At 34.8% G+C, this 20,911-nt stretch overlaps 2 protein-coding genes across 2 annotated transcripts in view; one reads left to right on the top strand and one right to left on the bottom strand.

The window, feature by feature from the left end:
* The window catches only part of LOC125809198 (gamma-glutamylcyclotransferase 2-3), a 1,073,903-nt gene that overhangs the window by 469,458 nt on the left and 583,534 nt on the right, over window positions 1-20,911 (bottom strand). The gene's annotated exons all lie outside the window — the stretch shown is intronic.
* Window positions 18,159-19,389, top strand: LOC125809211 (uncharacterized). Its single transcript, XM_049488873.1, has 3 exons — window positions 18,159-18,434; window positions 18,926-19,157; window positions 19,238-19,389. The coding sequence occupies exons 1-3, from the start codon at window positions 18,159-18,161 to the stop codon at window positions 19,387-19,389; spliced, it is 660 nt and encodes a 219-aa protein (XP_049344830.1).

The raw sequence follows: 20,911 nt of genomic DNA, 5'->3' as shown, positions 1-20,911 counted from the left end.
TAAAATGTTTTCACATTTAAACAAATAAGGAAACTTTGATTTCCAAAAGAGCCTTTGAGCTAGTTTTCTGGTAAAAAGTAAATATTTTCATATTTGAGCAAGAAAGGAAACTTTGTTTTCCAAAGAGCCTTTCAGGTAGTTTTCAGAAAAGAGTAAATGCTTTCACAATTAAGCAAGATGAGAAACGGAGATTTCCAAGATAGCCTTTGAGCTAAGTTTTGAGCAATTATTTCTAACTATATATAGAAAGAAGTTATGTTTTTAAAACATAAAGAGCTAGTATATTTTTGGAGTAGTATTGAGCATCGATATGGGGGAGAGTTCATAGAACTCCAAGCTGCCATAAACCATGTAGCCATCATGGGTAGAAAATGATCATACTTTTTAGATGATTCCTTTAGTGTTTTTTAGCATATACTAGTGGATCCACTTAGTAGTTCAGGTTCTATTGTATCATCACGATAGCTCTTAACTGATGGTTATCGGTTAGAGAAACTCCCACAACAATATTTTCTATTTTAATATACAATAGAAATATTTGTATTTTCATATACAAACAGAGTTCTTATTGTATCTTTGCATACATACAAAGTTATTATTATATATCTAAATACACAAATTTGAAAACCATGTTTTAAAGCTTTTCTTTATACTGCATTTTTTTACACTGATTTATATTGAAATCTGTTCAATTGAGTTGAGTTGAGTCGAGTTGAGCTAGGTAAGTTCTTCAGTTTCTTTCAAGCTTATGTCTTATTTTTATAATTCCCGTCGCATACTCGTACATTCAATGTACTGATGCCATTTGGTCTGCATCTTTTTATGATGCAAACACAGGTAACCAGGATCAACATCCAGTGCATCATTGATCCAGTTGAGCACTCAGAGTCAGTTGGTGAGCCTCATTGCTTTTCAGAGGATCCATTTGGTTATGTTTTGTTTTAATGATTGCTTATTTCAGTTGTTAGGATGTCGGGGGTCTTGTCCCGACATCCCTCAGAGTTTAGAGCTTCATAGACAGAGTTAGTTGATGTTAGTTCATGAGTCTTTACCTTTCTCTTTCAATTAAGTTCAGGGTTGAGTTGCCACTTTGGCAGTGAATGTTATTTATTACATTCTTAGTTATTTATTAAGTAGTTCAATTTACTATTTTTAAAAGTATTTATCTTGAGTAAAGTCTTCCGCTGAGTAAGAAAGTCAGGCCAAGGGTTCGCTTAGGGCCAATAATGGTTCTCGAGTGCCAATCTCGCACAGGGTGTAGGTTCGGGGTGTGACAAATTTAGTATCAAAGCACAGAGTTCAAGAGTCTAGGGAGTGTATAAAGCCGTGTCTGTAGAGTCTTAGTTATCGGTGTGAAACGCATCACATCTATAATTAAGAGGCTGCAACACTTAGGAAATATCTCATTTCTTTCATGTTCATTTCGTGTGATAGAGTTAATATCTATAAAGTTTTTTTCTACTTGTGTTTACGCGTAACCGATTGTGAGTTGGACTGTTTTGAGAGTGCTTTCATGAGGCGTTTCTTTCCTCGTGAGCTAAGAAAAGCAAATAGATGATTACTGACATGAGAAGCAGGATGAGTTTATTTGTTAATGGGTTGCCTCATCTGTCAAATAAGAAAAGTAGGGCATCCATGCTTATAGGTGACATGGGCATAACAATGCTGATGATCCATGTGCAAAAAGTTGAGGAGGACAAGTTGAAGGATAGAGAAAAGATTGAGAATAAGAGGACACAAACATCAGGGAATGAATCTGGACAATAATAATGCGAATCGTTCTTCTTTCCAACATAAGTAGAAAGGACCTGCTCCAGCATCTGCTAGTGCACCTGCACCAAGGAACAAATGTGAGTACAATAGTCAGAATTCCAGAACTTCAGAGCTAGACCTGCGCATTCGCAAGGTAGTAAAGCACAACGGGATACTAAGACTCCTGCATGTTCTACGTGTGGTAGGAGCCACTCAGGGGTGTGTCATGATGGCTCTAATAGTTGCTTCAAGTGTGGCCAGAACGGTCATTTTATGAGAGAGTGTCTTAAGAGAAGACAGAGTAATAGTAGTGAGGGCAATAAAGCCCAGTCTTCTTTAGTTGCTCCACCAAATAAAGCAGCATCTAAATGAGCTACTTCAAGGGCAGGCAGAGAAGGAAACCGTCTTTATGCTATCACTAGTCGCCGAGAGCAAGAGGATTCGCTAGATGTTTTCACTGGTATGATCCAAGTCTTCATTTTGATGTTCTTCCTGAGCAACTTCTTGAGCGCTTCAGTGTGTTTACACCTGATGGTGAGTCTTTTCTAGTAGAAAGAGTCTATCGTGATTTTTCCGTTTCCGTCAATCACAAGAGTATTAGGGCTAATTTTGTTGAGTTAGACATGATAAATTTTAATGTCATTCTAGGTATGGATTGGCTTCATGTCTATTATGCATCAATAGATTGTAGAACTCGAGTAGTCAAGTTCCAGTTTCTAGTGAACCAGTTATAGAGTTGAAGAGCAGTTCAACAGTGCCTAAGGGTCATTTTATTATGTACCTTATGGCAATGAAGTTAGTTTCTAAGGGGTGTATCTATCACTTAGTTCGAGTTAATGACTCTAGTGTTGAGATACCTCTTATTCAGTCAATTTCAGTAGTAAAAGAGTTTTCAGAAGTCTTTCCAAATGATATTCCGAAAGTCCCTCTTGAGAGAGAGATAGACTTCGGTATATATATTCTCCCAGATACTCAATATCCTATATCTATTTCGCCATATGGAATGGCACCAGCAGAGGTGAAAGAGATTAAAAAGCAGTTAAAAGATCTTTTAGAGAAAGATTTCATTCGACGAAGTATCTCACCTTGGGGCGCTCCGGTCCCATTTGTGAGAAAGAAAGATGGTTCCCTTAGGATGTGTATAGATTACCGTCAGTTGAACAAGGTTACCATCAAGAATAAGTATTCTCTTCTGAGAATAGATGATCTTTTCGATCAGCTTCAGGGTACTTCTTGTTTTTCGAAGATAGATCTTATATTTGGTTACCATTAGTTAAGAGTAAGGGAGTGTGATATTCTAAAAATAGCATTCAGGACCCATTATGGTCACTATGAGTTTCTGGTCATGTCGTTCGATTTGACCAATGAACCTGTAGGGTTCATCGACCTTATGAACAGAGTATTCAAACCTTATTTGGATATGTTTGTTATCATCTTCATTGATGACATACTAATCTATTCAAGGAAAGAAAAAGATCATGCTAGTCATCTCAAAATACTTCTCCAGACTTTAAAAGATAGAGAGTTGTATGCCAAGTTCTCTAAGTGTGAGTTTTGGCTTGAGTTTGTGGCATTCTTGGGCCACCTAATTTCCGATGATGGAATTAGAGTTGATACCTAAAAGATAGAGGCAGTGCCGAATTAGCCTAGACCTACATCTCTAGCTGATATTAGGAGTATCTTGGGGTTGGCTGGATATTATAGAAGGTTTATTGAGGTATTTTTATCTATTTCATGTCCTTTAACCATGTTGACTCAGAAAACTATGAAGTTTCAATGGTCAGAAGCTTGTGAGAAAAGCTTTCAGGAATTGAAAAAGAAGTTGACTACTGCCCAATATTGACCTCACCAGAAGGTACGCAAGGCTTTGTTGTAAATTATGATGCATTTAGAGATGGTTTGGGTTATGTATTAATGTAGAATGACAAAGTTATAACTTATGCCTCTAGATAGTTGAAGCTTCATGAGAAGGATTACCCAACCCATGACTTAGAGTTGGCTGCTGTAGTTTTTGCTTTGAAAACATGGCGCCATTATCTTTATGGTGTGCATGTGGATGTGTTCACCGATCACAAGAGTCTTCAGTATGTGTTTAGTCAAAAAAAGCTTAATATCAGACAGAGAAGGTGGTTGGAGTTACTCAAAGATTTCGACATGAGTATTCTTTATCACCTAGGTAAGGCTAATGTTGTTGTTGATGCCTTGAGTAGATTATTTATGGGTAGTACCACCTATGTTGAGGAAGAAAAGAGAGAGTTAGCGAAAGATGTGCATAGACTTGCACGCTTGAGAGTTCGACTAATGGATTCCACTGAAGGAGGAGTAGTGATGATGAATGAGGCTGAATCATCATTAGTGTCAGAAGTAAAAAAGAAGCAAGACTAAGATCCTTTATTGCTAAAGTTAAAGGCAAGTGTTCATAAGTAAAAAAGTGATGGCTTTTGAACAAGAGGGAGATAGTGTTTTGAGGTATCAATGTGGATTGTGTGATTGATTTCAAGGGTAATTGGGATGGTCACCTACCTCTCATTGAGTTACTTACAATAATAGTTGCCATTCTAGAATTCAAATGGCTCATTACGAAACTCTTTAGGGGAGAAGATGCAGATCTCATATTGGATGTTTGAAGTTGGTGAAGCTGGGTTCATAGGACCAGACTTAGTTCGTCAAGCTATGGAGAAAGTAAAAGTTATTCAAGAGAGATTAAGAACAGCGCAAAGTCGTCAGAAATCCTACACTGATGGTAGGAAGAGGGAGTTAGAGTCTGAAGTAGATGATTGAGTTTACTTGAAAGTTTCACCCATGAAGGGTGTTATGAGATTTGGTAAGAAGGGGAAGCTTAGTCCCTAGTATATTGGCCCTTACATAACATCCAAAAGATTTGGTTATGTAGCTTATGAGTTGGAGCTACCACAAGGGTTAGCAGCGGTTCATTCGGTATTTCATATTTCCATGTTGAAGATATTGGGATCAAAGATAGCTTGCCTTATGAGGAGATTCTGGTTCAGATTCTAGGTTGGCAAGTTCGCAAGTTGAGGACTAAAGAAGTAGTAGCAGTCAAAGTTCTGTGGAGTAACTAGTTAGTTGAGGAAGCTACTTGGGAAGATATGAAAAAAAAATATCCACATATCTTCGAATTTGGAGAAATTCTAGACCAAGGTACTAATTCTCTTCTTAGTACTCTTTAATTTATGAGTAAGCATATTGTTTGTTTGTATTTGCTTGTTGGGTGTTTGAATTGAATGATGTTACACCCTTAGCCTAATAAGAGTAATCTCATTCGAGGACGAATACTCCCAAGGGGGAGACATTGTAACATCTCACAATTTGAAATAACTAGGAAGAAACTTATAATTGCAAATAGTCATTTTTGGAAAGAATAAAAATCTGGAAATTTTGTAAAGTTAAAATATGTTGAGTTTAGGTCAACTTCAAATGGCCATAACCCTTTACTCAAGATGATTTAGGTGTTTTCTAGGTATTTTTGGAAAGCTCCTGGAATAATCTTTCCAATACCGCCAAGTTTGCTCGATTTTGAGTTTGTATGAGTGAGATATGCCTTTTGGAAGTTGGGTTGTTCAAATAGGGAAATGTCCAATCTGGATTTTTAAAGGGTGTTTTGGTCTTTTCCATACCCTATTAATTTTAATTCTTTTTTGGTGAATTAATTAAGGGTCAAAACGGAATTGGTTCAGTTTAGACACTTGGAAATTTACACTAGGGTTTTTGGAGAAAGAACGCAAGAGGAGAAAAGAAATGAAAGAGCAAAGTTCGTCGTTCTTGAAGGTTTAGCTTGTGGATTTCGACAAGGGTTGATCCCTAAGGAGGTATGTGAGTTCACACAACATTAGGTTTCTTCACCCACGCGCCAAACATGTTATATTCAGTGTAATTTCATCCTAAAAAGATTGAGAATTTGATGTTCTTGAGTTGTATTCTTGAATTGCTTTCGTTCTTGAATTTGGGATGAGATTTAGGAGTTCTTGAGAGTTTAAGATTGATTATTAGAGTTGCTTTGAGTTAGATTCTTTTGTATATGTTGTGGGTACCTGAATCTAAAGAGATATGGAGAAAGATCGAAATTAAGCGAATTGGGGCTAGAAAATGAAGAAGAAAAATGTCGGGCAAATCTGGAGCCCTAGGCCGCATCGCGGAGCGGTCACGGAAAGTTAAGAGTCAAGTCAAGAGAAGTTAAGAGCCAAGTTAAGAGAAGTTCATAGAGTCTTCCAAAAGTCTTTTACAAATGATTTAACCTTGATTTAAGACTTGAGTTTTGAGTTCAGTAAAGAATAAAGTTGAAGTTCATTTCTTCAAAAGTATATGAAGACTATGTATTCCCAAAGAGTTAAAATGTTTTCACATTTAAACAAGTAAGGAAACTTTGATTTCCAAAAGAGCCTTTGATCTAGTTTTCTGGTAAAAAGTAAATATTTTCATATTTGAGCAAGAAAGGAAACTTTGTTTTCCAAAGAGCCTTTCAGGTAGTTTTCAGAAAAGAGTAAATGCTTTCACAATTAAGCAAGATGAGAAACGGAGATTTCCAAGATAGCCTTTGAGCTAAGTTTTGAGCAATTATTTCTAACTGTATATAGAAAGAAGTTATGTTTTTAAAACATAAAGAGCTAGTATATTTTTGGAGTAGTATTGAACACCGATATAAGGGAAAGTTCAGAGAAATCCGAGCCACCGTAAACCAGGTAGCCATCGTGGGTAGCAAAGGGTCATGCTTTTTAGATGATTTCTTTAGTGCTTTTTAGCATAGACTAGTGGATCCACGTAGTAGTTCAGGTTCTATAACCCCGACAAGGTATAGGACAACCCTGGAAGCGTGAGGCAAAACGTTGTATCATCACGATAACACTTAAGTGATGATTGTCGGTTAGAGAAACTCCCACAACAGTATTTGTATTTTTATATACATCAGAAATATTTGTATATTCATATACAAACAAAGTTCAAATAGTATATTTGTATACATACATAGTTATTATTGTATTTCTAAATACACAGAGTTGAAAACCATGTTTTAAATCTTTTCTTTATACTACATTTATTTACCTTGATTTATATTGAAATCAGTTGAGTTGAGTTGAGCCAGGTAAGTTTTTCAGTTCCTTTCAAGCTTACATCTTGTTTTTAGAATTCTCCTCGCATACTTGTACATTCACATGTACTGATGCCATTTGGCCTGCATCTTATTATGATGCAGACACATGTAACCAGGATCAACATCCAGTGCATCGTTGATCCAATTGAGCACTCAGAGTCAGTTGGTGAGCCTCATTGCTTTTTGGAGGATCCCTTTGGTTATGTTTTGTTTTAATGCTTGCTTATTTCAGTTGTTAGGATATCGGGGGTCTTGTCCCGACATCCCTCAGAGCTTAGAGGCTTTATTGACAGAGTTAGTTCATGTTAGTTCATGAGTCTTTACTTTTCCCTTTCAGTTAAGTTGAGGCTTGAGTTGCCACTTTGGCAGTGAATGTTATTTATTACATTCTCAGTTATTTATTAAGCAATTCAGTTTACTATTTTTAAAAGTATTTATCTTGAGTAAGTTTTCCGTTGAGTAACAAAGTCAGGCCAAGGGTTCGCTTGGGGCCATCAATGGTCCTCGACTGTCAGTCTCGCCCAGGGTGTAGGCTCGAGGCGTGGCACTAGACACTTTAGGTTCTTCATTCATGTTTATCATCCCATAGCCTCATAAACAAAGGGAATCACCTCTAGTCATGCATGTATTGGAGAGGCCTTTCAAGCTACAATCCAAACTAGTCATACTCATGTTCATAAATGCAAGGGAAATCACCTCAAGCCATACATATCATGGAATCATAAAGACAAAGGTAATCACCTTTAGTCATACATATCATGCAATCATAAAGACAACGGGAATCTCTACAAGTCATACATATTAATAAATCATAGGTATTCGCCTCCATGTTCATTTTAATGAAGTATAGGTATTCGTCTCCATATCTATTTTAAGGTGTAATGTAGGTATTTGCCTCCACATCATCACATAAGGATCATAAGTAATCGCCTTCATGATCAACATAAAGGCTAACGGGTAATCACCACTTGCCTTGGGAGTCATACATACATAAAAGGGTAATCACCTCACAACTTTCTATATCATGGCATGGGTAATCATCTCATGTTTAACTAATTAGGAACAAGGGAGCTCACCTCACATTCCTATCATATAAAGGTCTTTTAGGGGAATCACCACAACCTCATCACATTTCATAGTCCTAGGACTTAGATTCATTTTAGGTGAGAATGACCTTTCAACCTAGAATCATTCTATGTGAGAGAACCTTTCATATCATATCATACTCGTGCATGGATATGTATGTGAGAATGTCCTTTCAACAACACAACTACATATCATGATCATAGACACTTCACTCTCAAAGTGTTCATAAGCATATTCATAGATTCATAGAAACATGGATAATATCATATCTAGAATTCTACATTAGACATGGATATCATCATAACTCAAGTGATTCTGTAACTTCCTACCATCTATCATTCATAAGGTGGATTAGGTAGGTAAAGATCTTTCATCACAATTCTATTAATTAACCTTCTATTCTCATATTGATTTTACTCTTAAAGCCTAAACATACATAATTCATCATATTAGCTTTACAATCAAAGCCCTAGTGATCATCATTAATGACTGCAAGCCCTACTTTCAAAGCTTTACTTCTTACAATCATTATGCATATCTAGATCACAAGATAATCTAGTCATAAGCTTCATCTTAAGCAATTCTAACCATATTTCATCATAAAGACTCAATATCAATCATTACAAGTCATGATCCATCACATGTACCTTAATCTAATTCAATTCATGTTTACATGCTTCTATTCTTGAACAATTACTATACATAACATCAATTCTAGAAGATCATCTATCAACCCACATTCTTCACTTTCATCAATTAAACTAGAGTTAACCATGGAAAACACATAATATCATCAATATATCATGATTCAATACTAAATCTATCATAAATAAGTACTATCCACTCAATTGGAATCATACTCAACTTAATCCACAATTTTGGAAGGAACCCACCCTAACTTGAATTGGGGATTTCATCTTCACAATTGGGGGAATTCTAAGAGGGTTCCATGGATGGAAGAATCCATGGATGAATAATCTATCATACCTTGATTATAAAGCCCTCACAAAGCTTGCAATAATGGATGAATTTGACCTAGCTTTGACCTTTTTTCTTCTTCTTTCTGGAGAGAGAATTTGTTGAGGGAATTAGGTTCTTTGGTGAATCTAAAATAATGAATTAGTTGACTTAGTTTAGGGGTCTAATAGGTTTATATAGGTGGCCTAATTACTAATAAAACGACCCTACTTAATAACTAACTAATTCTAGAATATTCCCTAACCCCTAAACTTAAACAACTTAAAGACCACTACTGCCAACCCACGAGACCACGTCCACGAACTGTGGGTCCACCCATGGCCCGTACTGTCCATCCGTGGATGGTGGCCTGTGGCTAGATTTTGGGGGCCTTGACCCACGAGGCCTATCCACGGGGCATGGTGCCCTTCGTAGCTGCCTTAGGCAGATTTTAGAGTGATTTTAAGGGCTGTTTTAGGGTCCTCCTCAAGGATCCCTTTGGTTGGTCCTTGGGGAGTCATATCTTGATGTTTAACCCTTAAACTACTCATACTAAGTACGGGAAGTCATGTTTACAACTCTAATCCCTACGTAAGACTCTAGTTTAACCTACTAGTTTTCCAGGTGTTACATTTCCTCTCTTCCATTTTTTTTCTTTTTGGATCTTGTCCACCATTTTGGAATTATTATATATGAGATATCTATTACATGTCAATTCAAAGTTAAGACATTATTTTTGCTCTGCCTCTTCCCTTACCTAAATCTAAAGTTTTGTCTTTTCCCCTGCCTAAAGTTGATGGTTCTTTCCTTGCTGAAGACTCAACACTTTGTGGATACTCTCCTGTTGTGGTCTCCAACATTACAGTTACTACATGTCATGACAATAGTCAAAATCTATTTAGCTTTTTATTTTTTATTTAATTTTCACCAGCTTCTTTTCTTCTAAGCCTACTTGGCCTCTTTTTTTCTAGTGATGCAACAATATGGGTAAGAATACTTGACCTACTAACTGAATTCTACGACCTAGAAGTTCGGAAACAAATAGAAAATTAAATAGCAATCATCCTTAAAATAGATATAGTTTCCATAAATTACAGGAGGAAGATACACTGGATTGTGTATCCTCGCCCCCTCTCAAAAATACTACCAATGAACATCTTAATAGGCATGCACCTCCAAAAAATACACTATGAGCCCTCTATTCCACTATGTATCCATTGTGGAAGGCTTGGACATCTAGTCTATACATGCCAAAACTTAATAATATTCCTTCAACAACTAGTAACACTAGTGAAACAAAAATCCCTCAAAACAATACGTATAAACAACCAAACGACAGTAACGGCTGGACAGTGGTATATCCAAAAAAGAAAAAAACTAACCTTCAAAAAAATATGTACGAAAAAATCAACCAAACAACCAACAAAAATAACATGCTATTTGAATACACCAGAGAATAAGATCCCAACAACAACACTAACAATACCTACGACTTTCAAAAACAACAAATTCCAAACGAAAACCAAAAAAATAAAATCAAAATTGACCCCACATATTGCATTCTACCAGCAAGTGAAAATAGTATAGACACGTCAGTGGATAACATAAATAAAAGCCACGTGAAGAATATAGTTTTCAAGTTTTCAGTGAATAATCCAAAGCCTAAATACGTGAAGAAAAGTAGCCACACAATACTAAATAAAATAATTCAAAACATTCCATAAAATCACATCACCATACCCTACAAATGTACTAGTATCACCAACATGACAAACTCACTAAATAATATCCGCCTAACAAATTCCCTAGATATTGGAGAAAACAATATACACCAATAGATGCAAACCCCCTCCACTAATCCCAAAACAAATTTCAAAACTCATATCCAATTTAAACTAAATTAAAACGTAGATAACCTCTGCATTGATACGAAAACCATTTCAAGCAAACAGCTACGCAACTACAAATTAAATATCCAATCATTCTAATCGATTATTAGCCATGCACGTCCCCCAAATAGGAAAAAATGATAGAAAAATCCTATAGTACAATTTAGGATAGAATGCAATATCAAAATAGACAACAATAATGGAAGCTTTAAAAGCTTTAATATAAAAATGACACTAAACAAAAACTCTATCCAAACTTCAAATAGCAATGTATCAATTCAACTATCATCTTCTCTACCGTCACCAACACAACTCTTCTCAACGACAAAACTTACGACTACCAATGAGCAACAACAACTTACATCCCTACAACTCACTAACAAACAAAACCAACCATCAACCTTCATCATTGCCTCATCACCTCCACCAGCCATCCCACATATTCAAAAACATACAACCACCCAGAATGCCTCCTCACATCTCAAAGAATCCAACTTTTCAGAACCTCACAAACCCATATACTTCATTCGACTATATGTACTCAACCCAAAATCCCCACTTATTAGCAACATTTCCACATGCAATTTATGTTTCACCTTATGCAACTATGGAAGGGTTACTTAACCTACCACAAACCTAGAGTCTTCCACCCTATTGTTGACCTTAATAGAAGATAGCTTAACCAACAATCTTATAAGGCTAGCCTCTAATCAACTCAAACTAACCCAAGAACTAACCACACTAGAGTTTTACCATATGCTCAACAACCCAGCAGTCCTCCCCAACTTGAGTATGCAACATTTCTCACTTATACTCCAACTCAACAACTTCGTTAACTTGTCCTTACAATAAATACTAGACATGCAACAACCTGACCTAACAAATGAGGAGATTACGGGATACGAAGAGAACAAATACATGAATGATCATGTAGGACCACAAATGCTGGAGGGGGAATCATCTTCCCCTACCCAACTTCAAGTCACACAATTAATGAGGGAAGAGGCACTAAATATTCTAGATCCCCTAACTCAAACTCTTTATTTGGGGTAGCCTCTAACACCGAACATGTACAAAAACACTGAAAGGAAATTCATAATAAAATTTCTCAACAAATGAAGAAGACTTCTATAAACACATGCTACCACAAATTGAACAACGACGTGAAATGCGTGATGTTGATTATACCATCGTCAAAGGACAAACAGGAGGAAATAATGAGAGATATGATCAATAAGCAAACAATGATAAACCTGGACATAACACTATCACCAAGAGGGCGCTCGAGCATGCAGGAAGAACTGTCAATAAAGATACTCCTTTGGAAATATAGAGGTGCACACAATGTAAATTTCATGAGCAATGTGCGTGCTTTGATAAAATAAACAACTCTTTTACCCTTGCGTTCACAGAAACCAGGATGGAAGATCATAACAAGATTCTCCAAACTTTAAACTACACTGATGTAATACAAGTCCCAACGGTTGGATATTTAGGAGGAATCACACTTCTCTGGAGGAATATGGAAGTAACAATTTATAACACTCCGAAAGTTTTTAAGCTAAGGCCCGGACCATTCTTTATTTTCATGTAAAGTCGTATCGAGTGATTCTTAAATTGCTTATATGTGTAAAGATCAATTCTTTAGTGTTGAAATGAATTTGGATATGAATTAAAGTTACAAGAACCCCTAGCAGAAAGTTGAGTTGAAAGCTTCTTTACCTATTAAGTTTTGACATAAGATTCTACTCAGGTCAATTTCAAACAATCATATCTCCCATATCATGATAAATTAGGTGGCCCACGACCTATCAAATTGAAGGTCTTTGAATCATATCTCCCATATCTATGTTACCAAAGACTATCATATCAGAGAAAACTGACGGCAGCCATGACAGGCCGTCAAACCTACGATGGGCCATCACACCTGAAAAGTGTTCCAGGTGTTTTTTACGATGACATGTAAAGGGCAGTTATCCTGGTGACGGGCCGTCAGGCCCTCTATTAGGCGCGACTGGGGTTTTGCATTTTTTGATTAATTAAGGGTATTTCAGACTTTCCCCATTTATTCTAAGCCCAAATCCTGACCCTTTTTCACCTAAGTAAGGGTCTAATCAGTGTTAAAATATTTTTTTACGTTATTTAACACTTCAAAGATTTAGAGCAATGATTCAAGAGGAGAAAAGCTAGAGTTTCAAGCGTTATTCAAGTTTCCATCATCTTTGCCAAGAACTTTGTTCATCCTGGGTATGTAAGGCTATCATAGTGTTGGACTAGTTCATCCTCACCCCCTACATATGTCTAATATATCATTTTTAAAGTGAGAAAAGAGAAACTTTGATCTCTAAATGAGTTTATGTGTTCAAATATATTTCAGAGTAGTTACCTCTTTTAAGAGTATAGTTTGAGCAATTATCTCAAACCAGTGAAACAATATGTTTTATTCATTTGAGCATGAGTAGATATATTATTGAGAGTAGTATTGAGCACCGATATGGGGATGAGTTCAAACAACTCAAAATTCTCATAAACCATATATTTCCAACATGGGTACAAGATCATACTTTTTAGATGAATCCTTATAGCTTAGTGGATCCACTTAGTTGAGAGGTTCTATAACCCGGCCTGATTATGACAGTTTTGACAGCGTGGACAAGACGTTGTATCATCACCTAGCTCATTGTGATGGTTGTCGGTTTAAGAATCTCCCAATAGAGTTAAATTGTATTTTAATATATCACTTGTTATGTTGAGTTCAAAGACGAGTAAGTATTTTGTAAAGCTTTAAATGATTTAACTCAATTATTTCTTTACATTAAGTTTGAGTATATATTTATCTATTGCAGTCCTTTCTTTCAGTTATTTCACTTCGGCTATATTACATACTTCTACATTCAACGTACTGATGTCATTCGATCTGCATCTTTTTATGATGCAAATATAGGTTTTCAGGATCATCAACAATCATTTCGTTGAGATCACTTTGCACTTCAAATAGCTTTGGTGAGCCTCCTTGCATTTCGAAGAGTTTCACATTTATTTTTGAGTTATTGTTGAATTGTCGTGGTTCTTATCTCGACATCTATCCTAGTATTAAAGGCTTCATAGATAGTTTGAGTTGAGGAGTCTCTTAGTATTTCCCTTTTTATTTTGAGATGTTTTGTAAACTATTATATTTATAATATTGAGTACTTTCAGACATTTGATTTGAGTCTATTTGAGATATATGAGTTAAACTCTGCACTTAAAGCTCCTTATTTCTTGAGTTAAGTCTTCCGCTAAGTAGTCAGTCAGGCCAAGAATTCGCTTGGGGACCAAAAATGATCCTCGAGTGTGGGTCACGTCCAGGATTTAGGCTCGAGGAGTGACACAATTGAATCGTTTATGCTCATCTTGAACAGGAAAGACACATGATTATTGAGGTAAAGTCATCATCTCCTAAATGGCTGTTTTGTATTATATATGTAAATAATAGTTACATGCTTAGGAAAACTCTCTAGGAAATTTTGAAAAATGTTGCTAAAGAAATTAAGGGCTCTTGGTTCGTTAGTGGAGATTTCAATGAAATTATTAACGTTTCGGAGAAACTAGGGGGAAACCCATAAATAACGGTAAAAGCTCCTCTTTTATAAGATGCCTAGATGGGCATGATTGACCTAAGCTTCAGCGGTCAAAAATATACTTGGTCAAACAATCACAAAAAAACTTTTATCGTGAAAAGACGACCGATTTCTTGGTATTTATTATTTATTTGAGAGGGGTTTATATTTGTACCAATTAGATTAGGCTACATAATAAACACATATTTAATGATTTAATTATAGGGGAACTCTTAAAAATAAGGGCAAATATAAGCCAAAGGATTAATATCAAGGGTATTTTTTAGCTAAAAGGTTGACGTCAGCAGTATTTGGGACCGAAAGGTGGATGAAGGGTTATTTTGTACTATTTCAAATAGTTGAGGGGCATTTTAGGCCCTTCTCCATTTTTTAAAAGGTGAGATCCTGAGATTGATCAATATGCCTGGTAGGTTAAATAATAATAACATATATTGGTGAAATAATATGTTAGTTGATGAAATTCATGTCTCGATATAAAGATTGATGATACACCTTTTTGAGAATAAGATTTCATCGTGTCGAACCTTGCAAGTGGATTTATAAATCTAACACAATATGGGAAGTAGTGCTCTAAAGAAAAATAATCTTTGAATTAAATTCGTGAGTAATTTAATTTATTGATTATTATTATCTGTAATCTTAACATGAGGAATGACATACGTATTTAATGGAGAATTTCTAAATATACATGCCTAAATGGAGGAGTGAATTAAAAATTTCTAGTAGAATGATTTGTAATTTATTATGATAAGACTAATTCAAATCAGATTTTTAATTATTTTCATAATATGGAGCATCAGTAATTATTATGTGGTCTGTGATGTGCCCATATTAGGACTCAATATCTTGTATTTTGATAGAGAAGAAACGAAATTCATTTTGTCTAGTTTTTGGATATGAAATTTTTTTCCTCTATCTATATGGTTCGTTCTAACCTAGAAAAATAATGAGATTTTTTCACAATATTTACCCATTCAAATATTGAAAGAGTCCGCGATTAAAATATGGGATCACTACAGAATTGGAGTCAGACTTAATTAAGAACTTGCTTAAGATTCCTATTCACACTTCGAGGGATATTTATTGAATCAAATGTCAAAAATTTATGTGTTCTAGCTTAATCGTATGTATCCTAGTATAAATATATGTGTTATATATTATTCATGTCTCGTTGTGCAGGGGCGTAGCCATAGCCACCCAGAGTGTCCAATTGGACACCCTTCGTCAGAAATTTACTTTGTATATATATATATATATATATATGTCAAATTCTACATTTAAAGGATATATATTTAAAGTTGGACACCCTTGACAAAATTTATGCCTTTGACTCAATGGTAATGAGTGTTCATTTGAATGCGTTCCGAGTTGGAACCCTAAATAGTACAATATTTTTTTATTTTATGTTGACACCCACACACCATTATATTCTTGGACACTCTTAATAAAATTTTGACTTCACCACTATCGTTATGCGTATGTGTTCCAACAGTTACCTCAAAACAAAATATTAGGACAATAAGATAAAATTTGTTTATTTTTATACAATATTATTGTGTTCCAACAGTTACCTCAAACACAATTCATGCTTATTTTTTCATTATTGAGAAAAAAAACATGCAATCTCCTCTTCTTCTTTTTTTAATGACTTCTGTCAATTTAATAGTTCAAAAAATATTAAATAGAAAACGAAATTTTAGAATTGAAAAAAAAAAAATGAAAGTTCAGACTTCATATGAAATTTTTACAAAGTGACCAACATTAATTCAACGTTAGCTTTCACCAATCAAGTTTGACGAATTTTATTTTTTTCGAGATTAACAATCTGTAAATGAACATTGTATTGGTTGGTCTATACATGGAATGTAAGTTTCAATATACGGATTCTTAGGTAACTCGCAATGAAAATGATCGTATGGATATGTAAGGTAATGATATTGTATTAATAGTGTATATTGTGTATATATGATATATAATTATGTATCAAAGATATATATATATATATTCATATACACTGTAAGCTGATTTTGTTTTTTTTTTCAATCCTCATCAATTCAAATTCCTCTAAATAGCCCCAAATTTTAGATCGTAGCTTCTATTAACGTTTTGAGTCTTTTGATGTAATATTTACTCGAAATGATTCATTTTAGCGACACATTGAATTTTAAAATCGAGTCTTGAAGAAGCTAAGCTTCTCTTGATGTTTCGAGTCTTTTGATATATTATTAATCCAAAACATTCATATTTGCAGCATGTCAAATTTTAAAATCGAGCTTTGAAGAAACTTTCATGGCTAAACATGAGTTGTTCAATCTTTGATCAACTCAAATCACCTCTAAACAGTCTAAAATTTTAGATACGAGCTCCTCTCGATATTTCGTATCTTTTGATAAATTATCACTCATAAGTGACAGATTTATATTTTCGTCGCTAATCGGTCGTTATATTAGGTGTTAATTATTTTTTATTTTGGAGACAAAATTATAATTTGATAGCTAATTGGTGGCTACTTTTGAATTTAAATTAATAACGATTTGAATGTTTGTTGGGTTTGAAACTCCACCAAGTTCACACAATCACATAGATTTTAATAGTCTGAGCTTGATGAATTATTTCTAGTGTTTGAACTGATAAAAAATTGAATTTCATGAGATAGTTCATTGAGTTTGAAACTTCATGAATAAGTTTTTACACTACTTAATATTCAAAAGATCCATTCAAGAATTAAATTTTAGGTGAAACTTTAATATGTGATTGTGACCGCCAGCTAATTGTAACATTCTCAAGAATATAGGCAATTGAGTCAAAATCTAAATCACACTATGTTCATGTAATTAACTAAATGTGTGGAAATCTTATAGTTTTGTCCATCCCTTATATTACTAACTATTTTTTTGTTCTTTACAAAATGGAGATAATTAAAGTGGAAAATAGTTTACTTTGAAAACCACAGTATTTAGCATCATATATATAATAACTAATACTAAAATACTACTACAAGATCAACTATTCGAGGGATAATTTTACCTTGTTTGGATGGCTGATAGTTTGATACCCGTTGTATTGTATTTTATTGTTAGTTTTTATACAATGTTTATTTTGATTATTACTTAAATTTTATTGTATCGTATAATTAAATTCATTATTAGGTAATGACGAAAAGTCTCATTTTGTGTAACGACTTGTTTGGTATGATCATGTCGTTTTCTTAATATTTTCTTCTCATTTTGTCACTTATTATTTAATAATTTTATTTTATCATTTACCCTACTTTTTCATAGTAGCTCTATCTCGTATACCTTACTTTTCTTGTAGGTTTATCACTTAAATTGTTGATGTGTGATATTATGTAACGACAAAGATTGATACAATTTATTCAAACATTATATTCATTAAAATAATATAGTACAATATAATAATGATATTATGAAATAATATGTAATAACCATCTGTACAGAGTGTTAGTGTCAATTGTAATAAAAACTGTGTAGCACATTTAATCCTTTAAAATATATTGAACCAACTAGTATATAGTATAATATATAACTTTTATAAGGTGAATGTGTAGCTAGAAATTATAGGCAGCCAAACTTTCCACAAGAAATTAGGCATGCAGCTGCCCCTATAGTCCCCTATTTCACTAATTGGGACTAACTCTTTTTCATCATGTCATATATAAAGCCAACATAAGAGGTTGTTTGAAAACCTCACTCATTCACTATCAAACCAAAAAAAAGAAAAAAAAAGATGTTTGTTTCTTTCCTCAAAAATAGCTTCAAATTAGCCCATAAATATCCTATATCATGTCACAAACTTCAACATTCAAAAATGATGTATACTCAAATTAGTAAGACTAGCAGGGAGTTGTCAAAATGTAGGCATTTCTCATCATCTGTTGGAGCTGCTTGCAGCAACAAAGTTGGATTCATTGGGTGGTATTTACAAATGCTAGACTCTCGTCCCATTCTCACCAAGACAATCACTTGTATTCTTATTGTCACTTCTGCTGATTTGACTGCACAGGTACATACAACTCTTCTACGCGTTATTATTGTTAGGACGGAAAATTGATTAGGTGTCATGCGGAAGCTAGCAAGCAAATCTCGAAAGACCATGAGTAAGAAGACAAACGAGAAATATACCATAAGACACCATGATTTAACGTGGTTCAGTCAATCGACCTACGTCCTTTGATGAGCAATCTACTATGTAAATATGAGAGTACAAAATATAGAGAGAAATAACCTCAATCAATTCACTCGGAATAGTTGAGAGTTCACACAAGTGATAACGCATTACTTGTGTCTCACAAATTCTCCCCTTAACCAAAACTCTTAAAGCCCCTAGGACTACATTGTAAATGTTGATTAAGTAAGAAAGTTGCGAATTAAATATAATCCACAAACATGAATAGATATGTTTTGTTGGTCCAAAAAATTCTTCTCAACTCTGTTCTACTAGTAGAAATACTTGTCAATATCTTATACTATATGTTTTTTTTTCACCCTCGACAGACAATTGTAGCTGGTTCATTCTCAGGGCAGTATGATCTAATACGAACAATGAGGGTAGCTGGTTTTGCAATGGTAATTTTAGGGCCTTCACTTCATGTCTGGTACAACTCACTCTCAATATTCCTTCCAAAGCGTGACGTCGTTTCAACATTGGAAAAGATAGCATTAGGACAGATCCTATATGGACCTACCATGAATGCTATCTTCTTCTCAATCAACGCTGCAGCACAAGGTATATACTAATTAATTAACGACAATAGCTTAATTGCAGCGAAGTATGTATTGAATTTTGATTTTGGTATACATGAGTAGGTGAAAGTAGTTCAGAAATTGTGGCAAGACTGAAACGTGACTTGGTTCCTACTGCTGTTAATGGTCTTATGTACTGGCCAATATGTGATTTTATCACATTCAAATTTGTCCCTGTTCATTTACAGGTTCGCGTGCATGCATATATAGTTTAAACTCTTTTCTAGATAATGTGTACGTATGTCTTTGTGAGAAAATAACTATATGGTTTTTGTTACTGTTTTGACAGCCACTTGTGGTCAACACATTTTCTTATGTGTGGAATGTCTACCTGACGTACATTGCAAGCCAACAGAAAGTAGCAGCTTCAGCATAATTTTAATTTGCATTAGCTTTGCTTCTATGTCTCTTCTTCCTAATAATAATAATTCAGATATTGTACCCACAAAGACTTATAGGATTGATCGTCTAATTTGAATTATTTTGGGAATTATGTTTAACTACACTGAGTTTAACTAAGAATAACAACAAGTGTAGCAAGAAGAGGATTCGTTTTATGTAATTCAGATGTGAAACGGATTTAGGGTCATGCCAATTTAAAAATCCGATTGAGTAATTATCCAACCGCACACTTATTAATTATTTTCCTGAGTTACTAGTAATTGCAGGCAGCAGGGTTAACATTATTGATTAGGCATTATGCCGATAACTTGAAGGCACTGCGAGGTGTACACCAAAATTTGGTATAGAAGTATAAGGGACTGTTTAAGATCACTGCCTAGGTGGGCAAGATCTCATATAAGTTAGAGTCACCACCTCATCTTAAGGATCTTCCAGGCTAGGATGCTCAAACCATACCATGAAGACAAGGATGATTCCAGCCGAAGTCAGACAATTCAAGCAGCGATTACCCTCACCACCTCGCTTGATCGGAAAATTGAGGCTATCATTGACCATCAGGCTAGGTAGAAACAAAGGCAAGAAGTCACGCCCATGTTCCTTGTCCATTGGAAGGGATAAGCACCGGAGGAAGCCACATGAGAGTGATACTATGACTTGTGGCGATTCAAAGACAAGATATGAGAGTTAATGCAGTAGCAACGCATATCAGGCGGAGAAAAGTGTGATGACCCGAAACATCATCATGTCACTTAGGCACCACGTGACATAAAGTTGTCCATGTGAAATACTTACATTAAAAGAATATTCTAAAGATATATGAAGAATTCCTTGAATGACTTTAAAATTATATGAATTTACATGAAAGGTTCTTTGAATATTGTTCTAGTTATATAGAGAATTATTTATAAATATGTCGAAACTTGTTTAACAATTATTATTTACATATTAACCCCTAAGTAAGTAGTATAAATAAAGAGACGTCAATTTGTAAAATCATCAAGCAAATATCCCAAGGATTAAGGAATATAAAACTTTCCTAAGCAATTCTCAAAATCGTGAAAGATTCGTGCGCAAATTATCAAGTGTGGTACGGTGCATTTAGCAGAAGTCTAAGTTAGTGACCCTGAGTATGAAAAAACTCTTTGCTGGTAGAAGTGTCTCATGAGTGGTGCTAGCCTATTCAAAATCATAATTAGTCAGACTCAAATACGAAATTAAAAATAAATTTATTAACGGGGGAAAAGAAAAAAAGCAACAGTATGACCAAAGGCGCGTGACCAACTTCCCCGTCCATGTAACCTCTGCGTCCTAAGTGGAAAGTGGATGCATTCCTAT

Source organism: Solanum verrucosum, unplaced genomic scaffold (assembly GCF_900185275.1).
Source record: "Solanum verrucosum unplaced genomic scaffold, falcon-dt-bn FXZP01000062.1, whole genome shotgun sequence".
NCBI lineage: Eukaryota > Viridiplantae > Streptophyta > Magnoliopsida > Solanales > Solanaceae > Solanum > Solanum verrucosum.
This window is presented reverse-complemented; position numbering and strand designations above follow the sequence as displayed.

Coding starts and splice junctions, on each gene's coding strand:
- LOC125809211 (XM_049488873.1), top strand. CDS start 18,159: ATGTTTGTTTCTTTCCTCAAAAATAGCTTCAAATTAGCCCATAAATAT. Junction 18,435..18,925: donor CTGCTGATTTGACTGCACAG/GTACATACAACT, acceptor CACCCTCGACAG/ACAATTGTAGCTGGTTCATT. Junction 19,158..19,237: donor AATCAACGCTGCAGCACAAG/GTATATACTAAT, acceptor ATACATGAGTAG/GTGAAAGTAGTTCAGAAATT.